The sequence below is a fragment of the Aulonocara stuartgranti genome, assembly GCF_965226115.1.
Source record: "Aulonocara stuartgranti genome assembly, chromosome: 1".
Taxonomy (NCBI): Eukaryota; Metazoa; Chordata; class Actinopteri; order Cichliformes; family Cichlidae; genus Aulonocara; species Aulonocara stuartgranti.
In genome coordinates, this window is record NC_138939.1 from 6,156,893 (window position 1) to 6,173,612 (window position 16,720).

Below are 16,720 nucleotides of genomic sequence, written 5' to 3' on the forward strand. Positions count from 1 at the left end.
GTGACACCTACACGTGCTGTCTCGGGATTCAATCTAATGATATTAATCAATACATTATGCTGAAATCACTCTTGAACAATTCAATTCAATTTTATTTATATAGCGCCAAACCACAACAACAGTCACCTCAAGGCGCTTTATATCGTAAGGCAGGCCCTACAATAGAGATACAGTAGAGCAGATTTCACAAAGTCTCACAGCTCACTACAAATAACAGTCAGCCAAAGTATGCAGTACTGTGAAAAACTAAGTACAGCCTGCAGCAAGTAATCATTTTCTGAACATTATGAGTCTAAAATCTTTGTGAAGGAATTTTGTTCCACTATTCTTTGTTTGAGTTCATTGAGGTCTGCAGGTATTCGTTTCTATACGCAGCTTTCTTGCAGTCTCGCCACAGCATTTCAATCAGGTTGAGGTCTGGACTTTGAGCCACTGCAACATGTTGTTTCTTTTCACGTTCAGCCATTCTTTTGCAGGGATCTGCCAAAACCTCTGCTTTTAGGTGGTCACTATTGCTGATGAACATTTAACCAAGTGCATTTAATTAACAGCACATGGCTGTTACTTTTTTCCACAGTACTGCATAGAGTAGTAGAATTTCTATAACACAGCATAACATAGTGGGAAATTCCATTACAAATTGTGTTTCATGTGAAAACAAAATACTATCTGTTTGTATTTTTACAATAATAAGTGCCAAAGGTCACCATTAACATCACTGAGAAACGCATGCAATAATAAAAAAGCAGCGCCACCTGCAGACACACTGCATTCAGCATGCGTTTTTATTAGATTGATAAGATTCGAGCTAAAGACACAAATCTGGACATCAAGAAGTGTTTTATACGCATATAAACTAAGACATATGACAGATTGCGGGTGAATTAAATGGCAAATAAAATCAGTTAGAAATCATTGTAACATCGGATCAATGTCCACTCGTATGATCTGGAAGAGAACCAATGAAATGAAATTGAAAAGCTGAGATGTCCTCTCTGGGATTGGAGTAATGCTCTGTGACTGTGGTAATAAACCTGTTTAGACAGTAATTGTTCTAGTTTATCCTTTTGCTACGTAGTACACACAGAAGAGTATACAACACGTGTATAAGTACATGCAATGAATGACGTAATAAGCATTTATAATTAACAGGGTGTGACTGATTGGATGAGTTTGTTGTCGAAGTATTATTGCACTGTTCATGGCCTCTCAGAAGAGGAGTGAGACGGGACGAGGAGATCTACTGACACCCAAGACAATTTGCACGGACAAGCTCTCATATCCCCCTCCGGTCCTAATGCTGGATGAGACATCTGAGGTTATAATATGCCACAACAGTAATGGATCTTTGACATGAAAAATGAAGACAAGTTAGACGTGGAGAGATCTTAATTATTGAGACACTCGCTATTAGGTTGAATTCATTAACTGACTTCAAAATTGAATTTCTGTGCAGGCATAACAAACTCAATGCCACTCTAAATCGTGACCGACATCTTAAATTAGCATCGGGTTTAAAACGAATTAAAATAAATTGCAAATATCTGCAGTGCTAATGTGGTCAAGTACAAGATTATATTCCCATGTTGTGAGTGTGCGATAATCACATGGTTTGGATTGTACTAAGATGCAACCATTCAAAAACAATGTATTCCATAATAAATAAAAGGGCCCAATAATAAATCAACCATAATTTGTCTGCAAGGAGTGGAGGTAGTCAAGGTGGATGAGTTTAAATACCTGGGATCAACCATCCAAAGCAACAGAGAGCTGAAGAAGAGACTGCAGGCAGGGTGGAGTGGGTGGAGATGAGTATGAGGTGTGACAGAAGGATATTAGCAAGAGGGAAATGGAAGGTTTACAAAGTAAAACCTGCTATGATGGATTGCTTGGAGATGGTGTCACTGACAAAAAACAGGAGATCGAGCTGAAGTGGCAGAATTGAAAGATTCTCAGATTTATTTATAAATGAGTATATCAGAGGGACCTCAAGTCCAATGCTTTCGAGACAAATTAGAGAACCAAGGCTGAGATATTTTGGACATGTGCAGAGGAAGGATAGTGGATATACTGGACAAAGGATGTTAAAGATGGAGCTGCCAGGCGGGATGAAAACAGATAACGTTTATGGATATAGTGGAGGATGACATACGGAAGACTGATGTGACAGAGGAGGATGCTATGAAGAGGGTGACATGGGGGCATATGATCTGCTGTGGTGATCCCTAAAGGGAGCGGCCAAAAGAAGAAGATTCAGTGAGCATAAAGAGAAACAGAAAGTTCGCTTTTCATTAACAGACTGTAAAAACAGGATGGCAGTTTGAGCTCATAAACTGAGTTTAAACTTTTATATGTGAAGGTGTAACTATAGGGCCAGTTATAAAATGGCAAGAAATTGTTCAAGCTTTGTCTAAATTAACTTTAATTAAATGATTAATATTTGCTAAAATAAATAAATGAATGAATGAATAAATAAGAGAAGAAGAAAAATGAAAAGGAAATCGAGTGTTTACTCTCGTGTGTAAGCTCATCAGTCATCAAGCACATCCACGCCAGGGGGCACCAGCGGACACGCGGCGGGTCTGACTTTCCGGAAATGGAGACACGAGGCGAGCCAAACATTTTCCACCGGCTCCTTCTCTCTTTGTCCATCCAGCTCCTGTCGAAGCAACATCAACAGCAACACCATGTCGAATGTTGTCGACACGAAATTGTACGACATCCTCGGAGTGTCTCCGTCTGCAACTGAAAATGAGCTGAAAAAGGTAAATACACGGGAGATAATTTGCGGGATTATATATTGCGTTTAAGCTTCAAAGTCTTAAAAGTGCCTCAATCAGGAAATGCGTTGCTATGCGAAGCTAACTAACATTATCAGTGAATCAGGCTGACCGGCCTGGATATTCATGTGACAGTCGGGCTGTGTCGTTTATGAGTTCAATAAATGTTTTATTTTTCTTTCACAGTTTAGCTACGATCGACTAGGAAAACGTATGTTTTTCAATTTGTTAATGTGAAAAAGGTCAACCGAAACCAAGGCTAGCTCGTACGCATCAAACGATTGACCTCACGCTAGCTTTAGCTTAAGTGTTTGTCGCGAAACCAGCCAAACTAGTCCTTGATTTTGTGTTTGACAAACGGTGGAAATAGATTCCTAACACGTAGTGATCAAAATGAGCCGAAGAATCCAAGTTTGATATTTATTCAGCGGTTTTGTTTTTTTATTTAAATTTGGTTGGGGGTTTTTTCTCCCAACCGGCGTGTGATGTTTTTTTTTTAACTGGCCATGCTAGACTAGACTAAATTGATGTTCACCGACCTCTTGTTTATTAGCACATTATCGGATAACTTTATTACGCTGTCATATTTTCATCTTAAACGTTATCGTTACCCCGTCCGTGCTTGGCGAGAAGATATGCTAATTAGCTTAGAAGCGTTAGCACTGAAATTGTCAGACATTTTGAGTTGCCTTTTTTCACTAAAGGGTAATTCCCAGGGATGGGTACGTGGAAATGGTGAATAGCAGTCGTCGCTACTAAACCAGTTATGGATTATTGTTGGGAGAAAATGATTTTTTTTAAAGCCGAGACAGAAAGTGCGTGGCCGGCCAGGTTTGTTCGGGGAGGGAGGCACGTGTGATTGCGTAAACCGTAGATAAGCTTCCTTCATGTGTGTTGGAGTCATGTCGACGCAAGTTTCCCGTAAACAACGCATGCCCAATGTAAAACTTGCTAGCTAATGGAGTTATCTCTGTTTTTTGTTATTGTCTAGGCATACCGGAAACTCGCAAAAGAATATCATCCCGACAAGAACCCTAATTCTGGAGATAAGGTAACTCCTCCGTGGCAGCCTCCACCTGGTTTACAGTGGAGCTGGTCATCATATGTCCAGATGAGTTATGCGATTATGTTTGTTTTAATTATGTTTGAAATTAAAAAACGTGATTGGGAAAACAATAAAAAGCTAAAAAGTCTGTTTTCATTTTATGCACCAAATTCTAATGTATGTGTACTTAATTACTCTGTTTCGTTTATTGATTTGCAGATTTTCTTTCTTTTGTTTTTTGGATGTTTATTAAAATTAGTCCTTTGGATAAAGTGCAATGTGTTGCTATCAGTGTTATGTATAACTAAAGAAGAAAAATAGTTTAAAATGTTTAAGTAAAACATTTTAAACATAGAGAACATGTTCTCTCATAGAGATGTGCCTAGTATTTTGTGTATCTGAAGCTTTAATGTATCTTTCAGTCCTGTTATGACAGGAGTTACTTCCCGTTTTACTTTTGCTTTGTGGTGATTTCGCTTTAAGCCTTTACATTTCATTAAGGGTTTAAATTGTTATTGAACATTGAGCTGAAGTTGGAAGAGCCCTTTCCACAGCTGTGCTTAACATTCGCATTAGTTTCTAATGTAGATTTTGGAATGTTTATTGAAAGGTGTGGGGGGGGAATTACAAGCCTCTCTTTCATCATCCCCAATATGGCAGTGAGAGATTTTCTCAGCAGGAAATTGTTGCCAACAGGAAAATGGCAACTTTAGAGTCTTAAGCCTGGAGGCAGTGTTCATAATAATGAAAGCATTTGAGTTTTGGAAATGGTGTGTCCTACCGAGAATATCCTTTACACTGGCTGTGAGATTAACTTGTAACTCATGCTGAACGTCACATTTTATCTTCAAAGCAAATGGAAGCTAGATGTTATTCTTTTTAACTATTAGTTTTCTTTCTAATTTTTTTTATTTTTTTTATTGGAGACCTAAGAGTGTTGGTAAAGTTTGTATAGGTCAGTTGAAACTTTGAGTTACTGTTTTGACAGGTAATCAATTTGCTGTGAATTTGCTCTGAAGTCTTATGTTTTGGAGAGCTGAAATTGTACCCAAGACTTCTGTCCCCCTCGGGTGTTTTAGATGGAGCCAAAGGAAAATCCCAAGTGTTATTTATTTTTCACCAGTTTAGTTGATTGGTGTCTGCTTTCCATAAGCTTAAGACACATTTTTATTTAATGGTTCTAAAATGAACCCCAGACTGTATGTGTGGCTGGATCTAAGTGGGTCAGTTAATTGTTTTGTCAAATCCCAAAAGCCATTTTGAAACAGGCAGTTCCCTTCGTCCAGTTAATTTTATTTTATTTTTTGTCTTGTCTCCGTTTCTGGTCTTCTCAAAATGTAGTTCAAAGAAATCAGCTTTGCCTATGAGGTGCTAACTAACCCTGAAAAGAAAGAACTTTATGATCGCTATGGAGAACAAGGCTTGCGGGAAGGTGGCGGGGGTGGCCCAGGGATGGACGATATCTTCTCCCACATCTTTGGAGGTGGACTCTTTGGCTTCATGGGTGGACAGAGCAGTCGATCCAGGAATGGAGGTCGGAGGAGAGGAGAAGACATGGTCCATCCACTCAAGTAAGACCTAGCTTGGAAACTCAGATGTACTACATTAAATTGATTTAATGTTTTTGTGTTTGCAATTAATTAAAATTGCTCTTGATGTGCAGCACAACTATTTTATCTTGCATCAGTTGATATCATGTTTTTTTTCTGTAGGGTTTCACTGGAGGACCTTTACAATGGAAAAACAACTAAACTACAACTTAGCAAGAATGTACTCTGTAGCACTTGCAATGGGTGAGTAGTATAACCAACATCTTGCTGTTATTTCTGCTTGATAGTTTAGATATTAACAGTTTTAATCCTGGGATATTTGTTGGTTATTACAACAAATCCATCTGTGGCTTTGTGTGAATACAGGCAGGGAGGCAAGACGGGTGCTGTACAAAAGTGTACGGCGTGTAGGGGGCGTGGCATGCGCATCATGATCAGACAGCTGGCCCCGGGTATGGTCCAACAGATGCAGTCAGTGTGTACTGATTGTAATGGAGAGGGTAAGTGCCACAGTGATGTAAACCATGACTAAGCACTTGCGTGTTTTATTGATCTGCACAGATCTCTGATCCTGTGTTTTATTTAATCTGCCCCAGGTGAGGTGATCAGTGAGAAAGACCGCTGTAAAAAATGCGAGGGCAAGAAAGTCGTGAAGGAGGTGAAGATTCTGGAGGTGCATGTGGACAAAGGCATGAAGCATGGCCAGAAAATTACCTTTGGAGGAGAAGCTGACCAGGCACCTGGCGTTGAACCTGGGGATATAGTTCTTGTCCTGCAAGAAAAAGAGCACGAGGTACATGGGGGGGGGAGTCTGATTCATGTTATCCTTTCCCTCGTAACCCATGCATACTCTGTAATAGGAGGTGATGGTTTTAACATTATTTTGAGCAGTCTATTCTCCTTTTGTGTTTTTTGTATGTCAGTTGCTAATTACTTCACTCCCATAAAAAGGTGAACTTCTTCTAATCCAGCTCCTCACACCTGACCAAAGCTTCCTGTTGCATTCTTTTGATGTCAAACTGTTGATTCTGTTTTCACTAATGGCCAAAATCTCATAGTCTCAGCTGGTTCGTAAAATGTATGTATAACACAGTACATGTGTGGGTGTGCAGAGGTGACGAATTTACGCACAACTTAAATAAGCATCAAAGAAGTGGAAATAAAATCTCGGAGACGTTGGAGTTAGTCATGCAGAATTTGTATATTTCAAATTTTTTTTAAATAAGTTTTAATTACATTTTGATTTTTGTTTTGATTTCAGGGTGTTTTTTAAATAAATTTGGTTAGTTTTGGCGTGTTTATAAATGTTTAGTTTTAATCTTTAATTATTTTAACACAGAGGATATTTATCTAGGAGCAGATTTTAACATTTTGGAATGAGTGTTATAGCAGCAGAGTGTCAGGCTGGTGTAGAGGTTAGTATTATCATTCCCTGGGGTGTTTCTGCATGGAGTTGGCATGTTCTGCCTGTGGGAACTCAAGCTTCCTCCCACAGTCCAGACAGACACGTAAGGTGAATAAGTCATTCTAACAGGTGAATTATGCTTCTGTGTTAGATCTGTGTCGTACCTTACGTCATAACCAGGACCCTATTATTATTATTATTTTTTTTTTTTCCCTACAACATAACGTTGTAGGTAACGTTTCATGATTTCATTTTTAATTATGATGCTTGGGTTTTTACCCCCTCCCATCCCACCTGATGTGGTTTAACAATGCACTTTTTGCATACAACCTGGGTACATCTGTGAGCATTGTGGTAACTTGGAGCGTTGCATACAGTTTGGAAGGCATTTGGGGGGCAATCTATAGCATTTTCAGTTTGCTCTAGTAAATTCACTTAGTGTAGTAGATGGACGACCTGGTCATTGTTTCTCTGTCTATGGCATTATGCTTCACCTAACTTTCATACTAACATGCCAACCTCCTGCAGCGCTGATGGATAATAATTTTATGGGTCTTAGGTAGGGCTGGGCCATATCATACCGTTCACGGTAATACCGGTATAATGTCGGGCAACGATAAGAAAATGAAATATCGCGATAGAATATGGGTGAAACTGATACAGATTAGAAAAATATGATTTCTGTATCAGTCATAGTTTTGTGAGCTGTCAGAGCCTAAAATGCAACATTACTAAGGTTGATAGTTTTTAATTAATTTTATCTCATAAAAGCTGCAATTGTCTTGATCAGATATCATGTCAAATAATTTCTTATGTGTTGAGGCACCCCTCCTTATGCAATACGAGATTTAAATAATTGTTTTAGCACTTTGAGCACTCAAAAGCCTAAGTCATGTGTTATATAGTGTTTGATTGTGGGCTAAATGGTGCACCTGCTGTGGAATATATACAGCTGTTGTTCGTGAGTTTATGATTCATGAGTAAGCTACTGATTTAAAACACCCCCTCTGTTTGCAATAATTCAAGAAATAAAGTAAGAAAATCTTAAATTGTATCACAGAAAATTCTAACAGGGAAAAAAAGTCTGTATTTCAGTGCATATAAGAAGGAAAACATTATACATTATTGAGTTTTTATAATTAAATCGTATTATGCCTTAATGTTGAATTTCTTTGGTAGCAAAACGTCTTGATGCATTCTCAATCATCCAGGAAAGTAAATCTCCAAAAAGTTGATTCTGTTCATCTGGACGTAGCGTTTTGTGGGAGAAATGTTTCGTCACTCATCCAAGTGACTTCTTCAGTCTCAGCTGACCGCAGGTTTCCCCAATCTTATAAACCGTACATTTGCATAATGACTGAAACCAGCCCACTGAAGGATGCAAATTCTCATTACCACTGATCAAAGACCACTGATCAATGGCCATGAGTACCATTCACAGAGAGTTGGGGAATGGCTGCAATTACAGCATTGTAAGATGGCGAAAGATGGGTGTGCCGTGGGCTCCCCAACCTAAGGGTTAATCTTTCGGCATCTTACAATGCTGTGATTGCAGCCACACAGTGGACCAAAGGAAAAAGGATTTTGTGTAGTAGCTGAACACAGTGTTCCTGGAAATGAAGAAAAGGAGTGTTTCTGTTCACTGAAAAATCAGCGCTTATGATTCTACATGGTTGAAGTGTTGAGTTCCTGGTTTGCATTAACAACGCTTGTAGCTGGATGCCAAAAAGTGATGGGTGTCCTCTCGTGAAATAAAGTTATATTGACATCATGAGTGGTGGATTGATAGGCTAATCAGTCTTGTGATGCTGATCTTTTTTTCAAGAGCAATTCAACTAAATGTTGTAATTTTAATAAAACAGACAAATCGTAATGAAGCTTATTTGTCGTAATGGTGCCAAATTCAGAAATATGCAAGTATTATTTAACTTAGAAAATATTCAAATACAGAGGGAGCCCAGGAAGCTGAGAGCAAAGTCCTCTATTGGGGTGATACAGTATTATGGGGTCTGATTATTCTAGACCTCGTAAGTGGTCATAAGACTTTTAACCTTCTCCAGGCAGACATTGCAGATTTGCAACAGTTAAGAACTAACAACCTGATTACCCCACATACATATTTTATGAGGTTTTTTTTACTCAGAAGTACCACTGCAGGACTTGGTTGTGCATTAGCAGCAAAAAACTTAATTTGGGCCTGAGAGGGTTAAATTTGATTCTGGATTTAAGAGGAAGACAATGAAATGGGTTAGTAATTATAGCCACTTACCTTACTCGGCTGAGGTAAATAAAGACCCTGGTAAATGTTAAAGGAAATGGGTTGTGGATGGTTTTGGCTTAACTAGAACACCACCCAGAGCTTCAGGAGTGCCTCTGGCTCCTTCTCCCACAGGATGTCTATCTTTAATGTCAAAATATGTCATTCATAGACATCTGTAGCATAATGAGTTGGTACAGCCAGCAGCAACAACACATAAAACACTGATCATGGAACATCAGTACTCTTTATGAAATGGCACAAAAGGTCTGAAAATCATTTGAAGTAGTACAATAAAAAGTATTTAAGAGGCATTAAAAAACTACTTGTCTGTGTATACAGGAATACATTCTGACAGCATCCTATTGAGTAAATTAGTAACTTTTTTGTGCTATACTTGTTTGTACTATTGATTTCTAACAAATGCTCTAAGGCAGAGGTGTTTAGTGTTCGGATACAATACAGTTTACAAAAATTGATGGTGCGAACTTAATTGTTTTCTAATAATTAATAAAAAATAATTAAAATTGACAAAGCATTACAGTGCCAAAAAAGCTAGCTTGTGGAACAGTGTGAATTTAAAGTACAAGGCCTCTACTGAGTGTTCCATTATGGGTTGATGTTTGTCTTGTTAATTCTAGCCTTTTGATAAGATATTTATTTGCCTGTCAGTTTAGTGTGCAGGAGTTCTTAAAGCTGTTGTGTAACGCATTTTACTGCAACATAAGAAAGAAATGTTACAAAACTCCAAGTTCATAGCCTCCCCCAATGTCTTGACTGCCAAATTACACCATGAAGAAGCATTGTCACACAGTCAATTATAGCTGTCACAGATGACGAGCTCAAAAGACACTGTCAGAGAAAATGATTCTGACCACTTTAAAAGGCTATCAGTCACAGACAAAAGCAATTTGTTCTGACAATTATCTGTTACCGTGTTTAATGTGGTTTTTATGAGAGAATAGGCTTCAGCGATGAGAACTCTTTGGATTATTGGAATAAAAAAAACTTTTTTTTTTCCCCCTAAAATTGACTAACTTCTGCTTTAGCCCCAGCTTTATTCAAAGGTAATGATATACAGTGACATGCTTTCCCACACTGTCATATTTGGTATATCAGGAAATGATGCTTTGTTTGTTTGGTTTGTTTGTTTTTAAATCTGTTAGAACTGTGACGATTTCATCTATTGACAGATATTACTAACAATCTCTCTCTATTTTCAGACATATAGACGAGATGGCAATGACCTCTTCATGAACCACAAGATTGGGCTGGTGGAGGCGCTGTGTGGTTTCCAGTTTATGTTGAAACATTTAGATGGAAGACAAATTGTTGTTAAGTACCCTGCTGGCAAAGTCATTGAACCAGGTAAACATCCATTTTTAACATTGCTTTTCTTACTGAATTTGTCAGGAACAGACTGCATCATTATTCAAAGCTCTGACGTGGTTGCCAGATAAGTGTATTAGCCTAGCAGGTGTCCAGCTTTGGGCTTTATTGGCAGAGAGTTTCTATCATTGTAAAGATGTTCTTCACACTAACACTGGGGGGTGGGTTTACCCTAAATCCCCAGTGCTGGAAATACTGTTTAGAAAAATGTGATTAAGTCTAATTTTAAACAAACGGCACTCTTTTCTAGGCTCTGTCAGGATGGTGCGGGGAGAAGGCATGCCACAGTACCGAAACCCTTTCGAGAAAGGAGATCTTTATATCAAGTTTGATGTCCAGTTTCCTGACAACAATTGGATCAGCCCTGAGAAACTTGGGGTATGACAGATTTGTGCTTTTAATTTACTGTCTTTAATCTTCTAATTTTGATTTGTCTCATTATAGACAAAGACCAAAGCTCATTCTTCGTACTTAGAAGTAATTACAAAACTGTCCTTCATAGGCAATTTTTTTTCCTCCATATAATTAGATTAAGACATTAAAACTATATTCCAAACAGACTTAAGTCAGCGAGTCATTTACAGTTGAGTTCAAATATATTATTTAAATCAGACTTGCCCATCAGGCCTCTGAGGGGGCATCAGTGATGGCAGCACACGGAGGCAGTAAATAGATTTGCTCTTTTATTAGCAGCTTTGAAACAAGCAAGGAAAAAGGGAAATATTGGCAGCAGTGTTGATGGAGAAAGGCCACAGCACACCTTACTTTGAACAACAGCTGCTTTAACTTGAAAAATATACATGATTTTCAGACAGCTCAGCAGTGAGTTAGCTGTCTGACCTGTAACATGTTCACATGTAGGACTGCTGTTTTTCTTGGGTGGAAAGCAATTTATATGTGTACGGTTAGTGGGGAGAAACCCAAGGTGCATGTTTTCTCAAATGATTTTTTCTACTATGTCTTCAGAGTCCGTCACATAATCTGGTTTTGGTCTGAAGAGAAAGTATGACCTGTTTGTTTGTTGTCGTTGTTTTAAAGAGGGGGGGAAAGATATTAATTTCATTCAGACTTCCATTCAGCGATTTGATTCCTTCTTGTGATGAATGTGAAAGTACTTAAATTCTGTCACGCTTGTCTTTCTGGCTGAGGATGGAAGTGAATTTCTTCCTGAGACAGCACCCCTTCTCGCTCTCTCTCTCCTTGTAGCAGTGCACTCATGACCCCACAACCTTCTGACACCAGAGAATGGTTAGAAATCCCAATGAAGCTGCCTGTTAAAGCTGTATTTTGAAAATTGTTTTCCCTGTGAAGGAGCTGGAAGACATGCTGCCCTCACGGTCAGAGCCACCCATCATCAGTGGAGACACGGAGGAGGTCGACCTGCAAGATTATGACGTCAGCCAGAGCTCGTCATCTGGTAACCGCAGGGAGGCTTACAATGACAGCTCGGACGAAGAGGGCAGCCACCACGGCTCGGGAGTACAGTGTGCCCACCAGTAATCTCATGCGCTTTCCCACTCTGACATATACACATACAGACACACACAACCCATGAGCTAGATGGGAGAAAATGTATGAGTTGCAGACTAAACAAAGGCAGGTCAGGCTCAGTAGCTCCTCAGACACAGATCACAATCACACTGACTCGTGCACAAGTTGTTGATTGTTTGAAATATTGTGCCCTTGAATCATTTTGATTTTTGTCTGAGGAACTAACACTGGTGCAGCCAGAGACAGATCTAGACACTTTAAACAGCAACTTTAGGTAAAAATTCATATAAAATATTTAAGATGTAATGAAACAAGTGGTCGCCTCAGTGAACACCATGTTAGGATGACGATCTTCTGTTCATACAGACTTCACCCACCCACCTTTCTCTTCCTCTGTCATGGCTGATAGTCCAGTGTCCTGCTAATTGGAGCTCAAGATCAGTAAAAAGGAATGTTTCTTTGTGACATGGGTTCTGTTTTCATAGTATTTACATTAATTTAAAAGACTAACCAATGTGCAAAGACAAAGCAGCTGAGCAACGTGACATGCAGATCCTCGGACTTATGCATTCATGGACTTGTCGACTCGGCGCCATTTGTAGGATTTGTTTTCTGATTTTTACAGCTTTAGTTTCTTTCTAGGTTTTTACGTGTTGTTGTTGTTTTTTTTTGTTTTTTTTGTTGTTTTTTTTCCCCTGTCTTTACTTTTTAATTCGAACAGAAATTTCATTAAGTGTGTATATCACTGAAGTGGTTGTTGGTAAGCTTCATCAGCTGCTGTATTTCAAGGCTGTGTGATTTAAAAATAAATAAATAAATAAAAACCTATAGTCTGTACCTGTGCTGAGACCATGTGCATGTACAAAGCTTTGGTTCCCGCACTTGTCAAACATCCAATAAAGCAGCACACTTCTCAAGAAATGTCTATGAAGTTGTTGAATAAACTGTTGAAATATCATTCGTAGTGTGTTACATTGATTTTTGCAATGTTTTTCTTTTTGCCACCAGAAGTAGTAGGCTAGAAATAAGTTGAAGCCATCAGAGTTTTGAAATGGCTCACTAAGGGAAAAAAGTTGTTCTTTCTATACACAATGTGTCAATGACGAGAACTAATCCAAGGATCCTGCCAACTATTCTCTGGAGGTACTGTATGACTAAATCAAAAAACATTTCCATCCTCAGTCAGCTGTCATCAGTGAACGGGATCGCACACTGTCCTAAAAGCAGTCTGAGTGGAAAGACATGCCAATGAAACTACAATGCTGTGACCTCTGTAGTTCTTGAAGAGGCAGCTGATCACTGCTTCTTCCATTAGTATTTGTGTACAGTGTAAACTGTTGAATGGGTTGAGAAGCACGCATATATACATGCATATACATTTCAACTGGTCATGCTGGTAGCTTTGGTTAGTGGTGCTGATTTAAGTAGTGTTGCCATTTAAGTGTCCTGTGATGTGGTTTATTGACTTCAATGTGAGGAACCCTTAGTGACCTGAACATCGGGCATCTATCGGCCCTTTCAGTGTCATTTAAAGAGTGAAACAGCTAAAACCAAGCTATTTAATTAGTGTGGATCATGTCCTACCTGTGCCAATGACCCTTGTGTTTAACAAATCTCAGCTACGTCTTCTTTGTAATCATCAAACTTTTATTAGAGTTCAGAAAAACCTGTGTAAATGCTGGTATCTGATAGGTCACTGAGGAATTTCCTTCATCAGTGCTTGTTTTAGAGGGCTCCTGACATTTGTATTCTATTGGAAAATGCAGTAAGTTATGAGCCATCAAACAAATATGGAACAATGCAAAATAGTGATAATATTGAAGAAGTCACTTGTTGACCCATTAGCGGGGGGCCCTTAAACAGTTCTTTTTTTGGTGGTCATAGTAGTAATGCTAGCGAAGGAGGCAAGGGTTTTGTGTTGCAGTGTGGTGCAGATTAACAGAAAACAAAAATCTGTTTTACAGTTTTCCCAAATTTGGGGATAGTGGAGTATGTAGGAAATGTAAGAAAGTTAAAATGACAATCTAGTAAAAGTCTTTTATTTTAATTTTAACAAGTACATAAGTAATAACAAAATCATTTTATTTCCAATTTTGCTGTGTCAGTGTGAAAAACAATCGTTATTATTTATGGTTATCATGTAAGTTTAAAGACAAGCTTAGACAGCATTTTCACATTGACTTTTCATTATGGAAAGGATGGAATTTTCTTTAGTGCTAAGTCAGTTTTAATTTATGGCAAAGATGAAGTTAGCTACTTCACTGTAGAAGCAAACCCTAAAGTGCTTAGTAAAAGGGTGCCGAACATAAGGCCCGGGGGGTGTAAACGGCCATCAAAGACTCAAAATGCATCCAGTTGATTGCTTTGGATAGGTGCATTTTCATAAATTTGAGCCTACCCCTTTTCCTATTTATAAGGACCGCCCCATGGCCTTTCATACTTATTTACCAATGTATTAGACAGAATCTTTTTTTATTTTATTTCACCATCTACTATACTTACTATACTATACTACACTCTTGGTTTTATAATGACAATTTAACCCCCGAAATGTCAGACTGACAGATTTCTTTCTTCATACTGTTGACATTGCACTTGTTTTTGTTATATTATAGCATTAAACATGTAGTAAACTTCTTTGTACTAGAAAGATCAGTTTCACTGGTCCAGCTAGCTTAAATCAACGTCCATTGACTAGATGGACTTAAACAATGAATAACAAAATACAAGGAAACTTAGACCCAAACTAATAACAGCTACAACAAGAACTTAAGAAAGCTTCAACATACCTAAGAAAAGAAATATAGCAATAAACCCTGACAAATTGGTAACTCTTTGAAGTGTTACTGGGCATTCACAATCAGTCACTTTGTGCAGTGAGTCAAAGCATTGGGTGGACTGCATCAGGCTAAACTAAATTGATAGAATTGAGTGGACTCGTACTTATAAGAGAGTTAGAACAACAACTAAAAAAACTTAGAATATTCTGAAAAGAACTAATATAGGTTAACTGGGAGGAGCGGTGAAAATTAAGATGGAACAGAGGTGGAGGAAGACGATGTTACATCATGTGAGGAGCAGCAGTGTCCCTCCTCCAGAACAAGTGAAAGTATTTTTTCTTCTTTTTTAGGCACTGTTCCATGAGCACTTTTTTTCTCAAGGATAAGGTTTGTCAACTCATGGATTATTTCTGCATTTTCTTTCTCAAGTTTCTTGCATCTTTTCTCCACATCTTCTAATTCTGCTTCATGTGTTTTCTGTTGTTGCTTTTGCACCTGGATTTTAGTGTTCTTGTTCTTCAAGTAGTTAGAAAGTTCCTGAAGTTCTGTGTTTTTTCTCAGCATTTCATTGATGCTACTCTGCATCTCTGAGCATTGTTTTTCCGGCTTTTTCTTTTCTCCCTCCAGTTCAGTTGTTTTGTACTTCCTTTTTGTTTTGTTTTTTCCTCTGAAGAACAAGTTTTTCTTCTTTCTGTTTCATGCTCCTTCTCTTGAAGTATTTCTTGATTTTTGAGCAGTGTTTCATCAAGAGTTATTTGGAGCACCTTGTATTTTTCTCATCTCTTCAAGTTTGCAATCCATTTCTTTCTGTTGTGTGTCCTGTTGTTCTTTTTCTCGAAGAAAATCTTTATTTCTGTGCAGTGTTTTGTCGAGCCTTAATTAAAGCACTCTGGATTTTTTCCCCCATGTCTTCAAGCTTGGTGTCCATTCCTTTCTGTTTTATCTCTTGTTGGTTTCTCTCTTGGAGCAGCTGTTGATTTTTGTGCAATGTTTTGTTATGCTTTACCTGCAGCCTTGGAGTTTGGACTGCATGTCTCTCTGCTCGATGTCCTGTTGTTTCTTCTCTTGGTGGATTTCTTTATTTTTTCCAGAGCTTCATCAAGCTTTACTTGCAAGCCTTCGTTGTGTTTCTCTGTGTTCTGAAGCTTGCAATCCGTTTCTTTCTGTTTCATGTCCTGTTGCTTCTTCTCTTGAAGCATCTCTTGATTTTTCAGCAGTTTCACTAAGAGTTATTTGGTGCATTTTATATTTTTCCTCTTTCTCTTGAGGTTTGCAATCCATTTCTTTCTGTTGTGTGTCCTGTTGTTCTTTTCTTGAAGAAACTTTATGTCTGTGCAGTGTTTTATTGAGCTTTATTTGGAGCACTCTGGATTTTTCCTTCATGTCTTCAAGCTTGCTGTCCATTTCTTTCTTTGAACTCTATGTCCTGTTTTTTTTTTCTCTTGGAAGATTTCATTATTTTTTTCCAGAGCTTGATCAAGCTTTTCTTGGAGCTCCTGATTCTTTTTGTCTTGCAGAGCCCATTGTTTCTCCTCAATAATACCTTCTTTTTCTTGAAGCTGGTAGGACTGTTTTTTTTTTTCATTCAGCACTCTTTCACTCATTTTCTTGCCTCAGGGACATAATCTTTTCTCTGTTCATGAGATTTTCATTCTGCATTTCTTCAAAGCGCTTCTCCTCTAGTTGTACGTGTTCACCCCAAGGAAGAGAGCTGAGGTAAGGGTCTAGGGGTTCATCCCATGGAAGACAGCTGGGGTCAACTTCTTGTCTTTCTTGATCATTTCTCTGTATCTTTTATATATATATTTTTTAATTATTCAACTTTATTCAACAAAAATTTACAATGTATTTCAATCGGGAGACCCTTCAAATCCTCATTCAACTTATTCGTCTTTCAACTCTAACTACTTCCACATATGTTGACCCACAGATACCATTTAAACTTTAAAACGAAGTCAAGCTATTCAGCTTGTATTTATCTTTTCAATATCTTTTATACTTTTTTATTCAGTTCCAGTTTAAG

At 38.2% G+C, this 16,720-nt stretch overlaps 1 protein-coding gene across 1 annotated transcript; it reads left to right on the forward strand.

The window, feature by feature from the left end:
* The first annotated feature begins 2,558 nt into the window (after nucleotides 1–2,558).
* Nucleotides 2,559–12,875, forward strand: dnaja2a (DnaJ heat shock protein family (Hsp40) member A2a). The gene is made up of 9 exons (XM_082536865.1): nucleotides 2,559–2,765; nucleotides 3,772–3,831; nucleotides 5,167–5,396; nucleotides 5,538–5,618; nucleotides 5,742–5,875; nucleotides 5,972–6,168; nucleotides 10,261–10,405; nucleotides 10,677–10,804; nucleotides 11,738–12,875. Exons 1-9 carry the CDS (start codon nucleotides 2,688–2,690, stop codon nucleotides 11,924–11,926), a joined length of 1,242 nt encoding a protein of 413 aa, XP_082392991.1. The 5' UTR covers nucleotides 2,559–2,687; the 3' UTR covers nucleotides 11,927–12,875.
* The last annotated feature ends 3,845 nt before the right edge of the window (nucleotides 12,876–16,720 follow it).

What these genes read in the sequence shown, in the direction of transcription:
- dnaja2a (XM_082536865.1), top strand. Translation starts at nt 2,688, where the DNA reads ATGTCGAATGTTGTCGACACGAAATTGTACGACATCCTCGGAGTGTCT. An exon ending in TACTGATTGTAATGGAGAGG is followed by an intron (nt 5,876 to 5,971) that starts GTAAGTGCCACA and finishes AATCTGCCCCAG; the next exon opens with GTGAGGTGATCAGTGAGAAA. An exon ending in TGCAAGAAAAAGAGCACGAG is followed by an intron (nt 6,169 to 10,260) that starts GTACATGGGGGG and finishes CTCTATTTTCAG; the next exon opens with ACATATAGACGAGATGGCAA.